The sequence below is a fragment of the Cupressus sempervirens genome, chromosome 10 (genome assembly GCF_028749045.1).
Source record: "Cupressus sempervirens isolate cs-2001-9-10 chromosome 10, ASM2874904v1, whole genome shotgun sequence".
NCBI classification, from domain to species: Eukaryota; Viridiplantae; Streptophyta; class Pinopsida; order Cupressales; family Cupressaceae; genus Cupressus; species Cupressus sempervirens.
Genome location: NC_143127.1, coordinates 553832713 through 553841125, shown reverse-complemented (window position 1 = coordinate 553841125; position 8413 = coordinate 553832713). Strand labels below are relative to the sequence as shown.

Here is an 8413-nt window from a genome sequence, read left to right as displayed (position 1 = left end):
AATTGGAGCTCAAGTATCTTTACCACTGGAACTATCTGCTGCGAAGTTGCAATCAGTAATTGAAGATCAAGTTTTTAAACACTCTTTGGAGAGAAGGGTAATGTATCTTCATAAGCTCGAGAATGAAAGAAGTAAATTGGTTGACCACATAACAGAACACCAGTTGAAGGTGAAACGTATCTTTGACAAGCGGGCCAAGCCATGACAATTTTTGAAAGGTGATGAGGTTCTTCTATGGGATAAAAGAAGAGAACCTAAAGGAGCCCATGGAAAATTCGAATCTCTTTGGAAGGGTCCTTTCCTCATTTCAGGAGTAGTTGGTCCGAATACCTTTCGACTGAAATATCTAGATGGGACGATTCTGCCTTTTACCTATAATGGGAAGGACCTGAAGTTAGTCAGCCTTTAGCTCTTGTAGTTTCTTCCCCTTCTCGTGTATATAATTCATTTTGTTGTGCTTCGTCTCCCTTTCTTTTGCTTTGGTTTCGTTGTTTTCCGGTTTCTGAGTTCTCTGTGTATTCCGCATACACAGTCCCCAGTCAGAGCCCCTGTTAGCCACATCTATAGTCGCCAATTCACTTTCGGTTTTTTTTCCTCTCAAGTGCGTCCACTTTCCTTGTCGCATGAGAAACTTAATGCCCTTGAAATGCCCAGCCAAAGCCTTAAACCTGTGCGGTCAGCCCTTTTCCCCCATTCTAAACCACTTTGAACCACTTTGAACCTTAGTTCAAAGTAGTTCAAAGCGGTTCGATGCGATTTTTATTACTAACGCTTTCTTTGCATAGGTAATGTATCTCACTCGGTGATTTGTTCTTCTAAAGCACTTTGAAGCACTTTGAACCTCGGTTCAACGTACTTCAAAGTAGTTCAAGACCTACGTAATGATCACTTTCAAGCGTGAAAAGACAGCGCGCCGCTTTTCACTCGTGATCCTGTCAGATGAGCGTGGCCTAAAGGACAATCCTATTTCAAAGGAAGATAATCATTGTAAAGCATGCCAAAGATCTTCAAGTCATCAAAAGGACTCAATTTGATTAGTGTTGAAGCGTCCGAAATAGGAAAGAATTTAATGCAGAGCTCATGCAAAGGGTTTTCAAGCATGCGAAAGCTGGCGGAGGTAATGTCGAAGTAGTGGGTAATTATTATCCCGTATCCTCGCACGAAGTTACTGCTTTCCTTTAAAACTCATGTAATTACCTCCAAAGTCTATTATCATGCAAGAAGCTGGTATAGACGAGGAGCTATTAAGGAAATAGGAGAGACTTTTTGGGTTTTCGGCGAAGAACAGGTGAGAATTTGACAATCATGTTTTCTCTGCAAATATATTCGTTTCCAGATTTGTCTGTTTAGTCTCTACATTTTATTAGATTATCATGAGGATGGTCTTGCATTTCTTGGGTAACACTTTTGGTTTGGAATGCAAGAGACCGGTTATAATTGACACTGATCTATGAGGGGTAAAGATAGAAAGCCTGCAGACCAAGTTTTTAGAATATTCTAATGAAAATAATGGGTGCATGGAAGTGTTAACCAGTGGGCTAATAGAGGCCGCAGCGTTCCCCCCATCATTGTAAGCCCTGAACTTTTGCAGTTGTGTATAGATCACTATGATGTGAGGAGCAAAAGTATTCTGAGAAAAGATGGTATCCCTGTTCTTTCCATTTCAAGAGAAACTATTGCCTCAGTCCTGCATCTAACGACTAATACTTTTGCAGTGTTTTCACCTACCCAAGCCATGGCTGAATACTGGGTGAATCCTAGTACATTTCGAAATACCTTAGCCAGGAAATGGACTGATGTCAATTATGGGGGTGGGTCTAGGCTGCCGAAAGTCATTAAAAAAGATCACATGCAACCTCACATTCGTGACTTGGTTGTAATGTTGCATCGTGTGAAGGGTTTAGCAGATGTTTCTCTCTTTGAGGAATGGATGTTTCAATATGTAGAAATTGTTTTGAAGGGTGAGCAATGGATGGACTGGGCAGTAATCATTGCTACCTCTCTAAGGATGCAAATGAGGCATGCCAAAGAGTTTGATGAAGATTTCTACATGGCCTCCTATCTGACCTATTGTATTGCATGTACTTGCAACCTCACCACTTTGCCTCATGGTACTTGGAATGAAGAAATGTGTGTGTTTTAGTATTGCCCTCTATTGCAAAGAGATAATGTCTTGGAAGATTTTTGCAAGGTTCATGATGTGCTTCTGGATAATGTCCATATGTCTTTGAAAAAGAAAAAAATGCCAAGGCTCTCCACAGAAGCTCAATAGTTAGTACTGTAATATGGGAGCTTCTATATATAGTTTCCCAGGTTCACATACTTAAGAGTTGGAGGTTTTAAAGAAGAACCTGTGAAGTTACCTAGGTACGCCCTGGATTGTTTCATTTTAGCTGAATTGTGCAGATAGCTCTTTTCTATTGTGAAAGACAATCTGCCAAAGCAGAACTGGAGGTTACTTTTTCCCATTAAATTGAGTTCATTTGTCTGCAGCAGCATGGATAATGCTTCCATCATTGGGAGCAATTTACTAGGGTTCAATCTTGGCTTCTATCACGGAAGGAGGGATTTTGATAGTAAAGGCTACGCAACTGAGACTCTTGGCCTAGAAATGTGTCTTCCGACTGTTTCATATTTAGAAGATATTTGGGAAGATTGCGAAAATGAAGAAGAAGTGCTACAGAAAGATCATACTAGGCTGACCCTTCAACAAATTAAAGCTTTCAAATTGAAGTTCAATATAGAAGGGATAATGGATGATGGCCTAAATCTGATTGAACTTGGCTAGAAAAATTTAGATGAAGCAAGGTTCTTGGCAGTATACTAGTTCAAAGAAGAGGAAGATGACATTAATAGAAGAATTAGATTCATCCTTACCTATACGGATGATTGGTTGCAGCAGAGAGCTTGCAAGAGTATCAGAGAGCCTCCTGTTGAAGTAACTTCTTCTCTTGAATTTTTTTAGTCTGACATTTCCTCTCCCCCTGTTGCAGGTGACACAGTAATTCAAACAAAGAAGGAAAAATCTCATCTCCAGCCACAAAGAATGGCCCCCAGGACAAGATCTCGCTCCAAATCTGAAACTCTAGAATAGGTTGAGGACCGAAAGATCGAAATGGCATCTCAAGGCCCACACTCAGGTGAAAGATTGGAGCCATTTGATAGTGGAGATGGAGATGTCCAATTTATAGAAGCCCACAAGATAGACCAGCTCAGATTCCTGACTCCGGTCAGGGATACGCAATTGAGGTCAGCAAGCCCTGCCATCCCCTCCTGGCTCTCGAATTTGATCAACAAGAAAAGAAGCCTACAACCTGTGATTATGCCAGTTAAAGACATTGTCACAAGATATGCAATGAAAGGTTCAAAGGCCAAGAAAATGAAAATAGACGCCCAGTTGGTAAAGGACCCCCAAATCGAGAAGATAACTGCGGAGGTGGCCACTATACACAGAAGCAAGATTCTGAGGAAATCGATGAGGAAGGATTGAAGGTCACTTCCATTGACCTGGGGACTATAAATAGGAGCACTGGAAACAACTTTTTCAAGTTTTCTGCCAATCATATGCTCACACAATCAGAAAAGGACAGTAGAGAAAAGAAAGAGCTAAAAGCTATGGTGACTTCCATGGTCACGTACATTGATTCCTTGGTAAATCTTTGAGCTGCGCCAATCATCCAGTTGTCGCAGCCCTTCGACCCCAACTCTGCAAAAAGCCAGCTGTTGACAAGACAGGTGCAAAGGGGGAAGCTCTTGATGGAGGCCATGGGAGTCTGGGTAAACAACATAATTCAGGAAGGTAACAAATTTATTTCAGAATTTACAAATGTCTACGCAGAAGGAGAAGCACTGTCAGGGGAAATTCAAATGTTAGGTATCACGATGCCAAGCCCTAGTTTCCCAGGTGACAGAGATAGAAAGTTTCGATGTCCTTAAGTTCTTGGGTGAAAACCCTATGAAAATTGTAGACCCATGCATGCTATTCGTCCTGAAGAATAACATGAACTAGAAGGAAACGGTCTACAGGGAAGCAATTAGAGAAATCCAGAGCATTGAAAGCAGGATTACTAACATGCACGTGGAACTTATTAAGGACATGAAGATAGTAAGCCCAATAGGCATCCTGCAGTTTGATGAGAGAAACATGGATGCAAAAGTGATAATGAAGAGCTTCACCGAAGCGGCAGAAAAGATTAGGGACAACAAACACCTCAAGGCCGAAGATTTCTCCATGCTAGCGAGTACTGAGGCCATGCTGCGCTTTAATTGGAACCTGATGCCACGATAGAGCTTGAAGATGAAAGAATACAGGTGGCAGAAAGATGCATGTCGAGCTCGGCTTTTAAGCCTAAAAAACCCCCACCCTGCTGCAACTCAAGAATTGGTGGCCACATTTCGTAGCTGGAAATTAGTGCGGCAAATGGTTGAAGAAGAAGAGGAGGAAACAAGTGAAGGTGCAAGAGTTTTAAGGAATAGCTAGGTGTCTTTCTTTTTAGTTTTTATAACTGTTTCTTGTTTTTAACCGAAAGAGCTGGGCTTTAATGGAGGCTCTTTTCAAGATTTCAAACTATAAATGCTGGGGCATTAAACCTTTTTAAGTTTCAAGCAATAGTATTTTTAGCAATAGATAGTGAAGAATAGATAAGTTTCTTTTAGTAGCAGACAGTGTTTTAAAAATAGCAAGCTGAGATAATATATGCGTCTTTGAGCTTTTAGAAGACTTTGAGCTTGAAAGTTATGGTATTCATATATTAAAGATTTGGGGTTTATGCTTTGAGACTTTGTGTTTGAGGCATTATGTTATCATTACTTTGTGAGTGAAAACTGTGAATCTCAAATTCTTAGCTGCTGTTCTTTTTATGTAAGTTGATTGAGAGTTAGTTCAGTTTCAGTATCATTTTTTCTTGAAATGTTGCATGTAATGAAGCAAAATCATGCTTTGAAATGGACTCTATTTACATATTAGTTTTCAATTTCATTATTGTTTCGTGATTGATGCTGTTAATCACCTCGTTGCCGAAGAGCAATCGAGAGACCCTTAAGCATTTTCTAGTAAAAGTGTGAAAATAATTTCAATTCATTGTAAATCTGTAAAGGGAGCTGTACCTTGAGAAAATTCAAAGAAGGAGTTAAAGAGTAGGGTAGAAACTTCTTGAACTGTTGTGAATAGTTGTTTTCCCCCAAGAAATGGGCATAGAGTAAAATCAGTTAATTGTAAAGGTGGGACAATCTATGGAAAAAAATTGAGCATTTTGTAAATGATGCTACAAACATGTGGAAAAACATCTATCATCTGCATAAGCCCAGTGAAGACCCAGTGGAAATCAAGGATGATGACAGTAGTGATAGTGATGATATTGATGGCACTCCATCCATCACACTCTCACTAGGAGAGCTGCATGCATTAATGGGAGAAGACAAGGAGGAAAAAGCTGAAGAGGAAGATAAGGAGGAAGATGATCTAGTAAAAATTTTAGCAACAGTGATTGCATCCCTTCCTCACTCTCCACCAAAAACTGTTTCATCCACCAAGGAGATAGCTTCTACAAGTAAGATTGTGAGCACAATTGCCACATCAATTGTTCAATCTTCATCGGCCTCCTCCCAGCTCTAGGTATCTAAGACAGATGTGCCAAGCACTTCATCGATCGAGCTGACTATTACTTCTTTAGCTACCGAGCCAATCTCCTCAGATCCATCATCCTTAGTTAGAAAAATAGTAAGTTCCACAATTTTGACTTCATCAATTCCAATTTGTTCTTCAATTTTGTCAGCATTATCTGCATCTACTTGAAATCCAGTTAGTTCAGATATTGCATTACTGAGTGTACCATCATTTTTGGGAAGTATTCCAATTTTTGATTTGGTAAATACTCCTATTGGCACTCAATCCTCAAGTACCCCAGTTTTCACTGCTAGTCCTTCCATCTCCACTATTGTGTCTGTTCCCAAGGTCAAACTAGTCAGCGTAGAAGCCAAACAAAAGCAACCATTAAGACTTCTGATCACTGGAAAAGAAATTCCTGAAGATATTGACTTAGACTCAGAGATAGTGATTCCAAAAATTGACTATGAAAATGCTACCATTGAAGAGATGAGGTATGCTAGTAAACTAATAGAGATGAAGGCTATACAAAAGCGTTAAGGTTTGAAAGGGATAAGGAGTAAAAAATAATTGAGAATGCCAGGAATATAATTATAGAAGCTATAAGTGTTGAAGTAGATTCTACTCAACATATTTTGATTCAGTTAGAAGAGGCTATAAATAAATTCAATGAGGACACTTCTGTTCAAGAAAAATTGATTGAAAAGGCTGAAAGAAAATTTGATAATAAGGTGCTTGAGCACATTGCAATAAAATAGGTAGAATTGTCCACAATTTTGGTCAATCTTGAAAATTCTTTTAATAATGTAACTTCATTTTTTGCCAAACTTTGTGATGTTACCGAGTAGACCAAGGAAATCAAAGAAAAATTGAATAAAATTGATGAGGATATGAGGGTCAGTGCCCAAATGCTACAACTTGATCCCAATTCAAGTTCATCCCATCATTTTTGAATCAGATTTTTGTCAGAAAAGTAGGCAGAATTGTTGAGAGAGGAAGCAAGGATCAGATTTACCTTGATTGACATCTAGAATATGATTCTTCCTATCATGGACACAATGCAGAAACAAATTGCCTACTCCAAAACATTGATCCATGACAACAATTTTTCAGTTGTAGATCATGTGATTGAACTTTCAGCTGAAGTTCATATAGCACTCTCCACCTGCAAAATTTTGCAAGAAAATTGGGATAAGACTTTGGCTCTTATTCTCAAGGTACATTTTGAGTTTATCTCTCATTTTTGTGTTTCTATGTAAATACATATTGTTTACTTTGGCATTATTGTCAAAAAGGGGGAGATAGAGTACCAAAGAAAAGATAGAGATATTTGTAAATACTATGTGTATATTGTATGGGGGAGATATATGTAAATCAGGACGTCAAATCTTGCACATAAGCTTTGGCTCATAAGTGTTTTTGTCACTAATGCCAAAGGGGGAGATTGTTGGAATTATGATATATTTGTCATTATTGCAAACACTTATTCGAATCTGAATGCTTACCGAGCATTTTTAGAAGAAATGAGGAATGAATTTGAGATGTCCATGTTTGGTGAGATAAATTTTTTTTTGGGTTATAGATATAGCAGAACAAAAATGTTGTCTACATCACTCAATCTAAGTATATCAAGGAGATACTAAAGAAATTTGGAATGGAAGATTCAAAACCAGTTGGAACCCCTATGTTTATTGGACATAAGCTTTCCAAGAATGATAGTTCCAAAGAAGTAGATTAGACCACATACATATAAATGATTTGAAAATTGTAGTATGTAGTACATACAAGGCCTGATATTGCACTAGCAGTTGGAATGGTGGCAAGATTCTCAACAAACTTTAGAGAAAATCACATGATGGCAATCAAGAGAATCATGAGATATCTGAAAGGTATTGAAGACTATGGCTTATGGTACAAGCTGTGAGGCAATTTGGACTTGAAGGTGTTTACTGATGTTGATTGGACAGGAACTCTTGATGATGGAAAAAGAACTAGTGGTGGAGCATTCTTTCTTGGTAAGAGACTAGTGTCTTCGACAAGCAAGAAACAAAATTGCATCTCTCAATCCACAATAGAAGCAAAATATGTGGCAACAGTAGTTAATTTCTCTAACATTGTCTGATTCAAACAATTGTTGGGAGGAATGAAGATAGAGATCAAGGATCCAATAGTCATATATTGTGATAACACCAGTGCAATCAATATATCAACGAATCTAGTGATCCATACCAAAAAAAAGCACATTTCTATAAAATATCACTTCTTAAGAGAGTTGGTGTAGGATAAAGAAGTCAGATTTGAATATGTAAATACAAAAGAATAGATTGCAGACATATTCACTAAACCTTTACCTAAGGATGCATTTTTGTAATAGGTAAGCTAGGGGTCATTCCCCTATCAAAAGCTCACTAAATAAAGCTTAGTGATACATCAACAAGAACAAGTTAAAGATCAATTAGTTGGTGCAAAATTGGCAAGGGCATATTGTAAATGAATTATCACTTAAGGTACACTAACATTAACAAAGTTGTTATCTTTGGCATATGTTGTCAAAGAGGGAGAAGTTTATTGTCATATCTCATTGAAATTTTCATCATTCCAAGAAGGAGAAGTTTTCTATAAGAGGGAGAAAATTCTATGAATGAACTTGGTAGAAGTTGTTGTAGACAGAGAGAGAAACTAGTGAAAGGAGAAGCTCATACTGGTAGAGGGAGTTCTCATGAATAAAGCTAAGGATATGTTCCTTACTTTATTCCTATTTCAAAATTTCATTGTGTTATGACATGTTGTGTTGCTATCAATGCCAGA

General features: G+C 38.2%; 1 protein-coding gene across 1 annotated transcript in view; it reads left to right on the top strand.

Annotated features, from left to right (window-relative positions):
* Positions 1-4297: 4297 nt before the first annotated feature.
* Positions 4298-8413, top strand: part of LOC149535089 (ribokinase-like) — a 140827-nt gene continuing 136711 nt past the window's right edge. The window contains exon 1 of the mRNA XM_089806110.1: positions 4298-4462. Within this exon, the coding sequence (XP_089662236.1) occupies positions 4298-4462 (165 nt within the window). The remainder of the gene's footprint in view (positions 4463-8413) is intronic.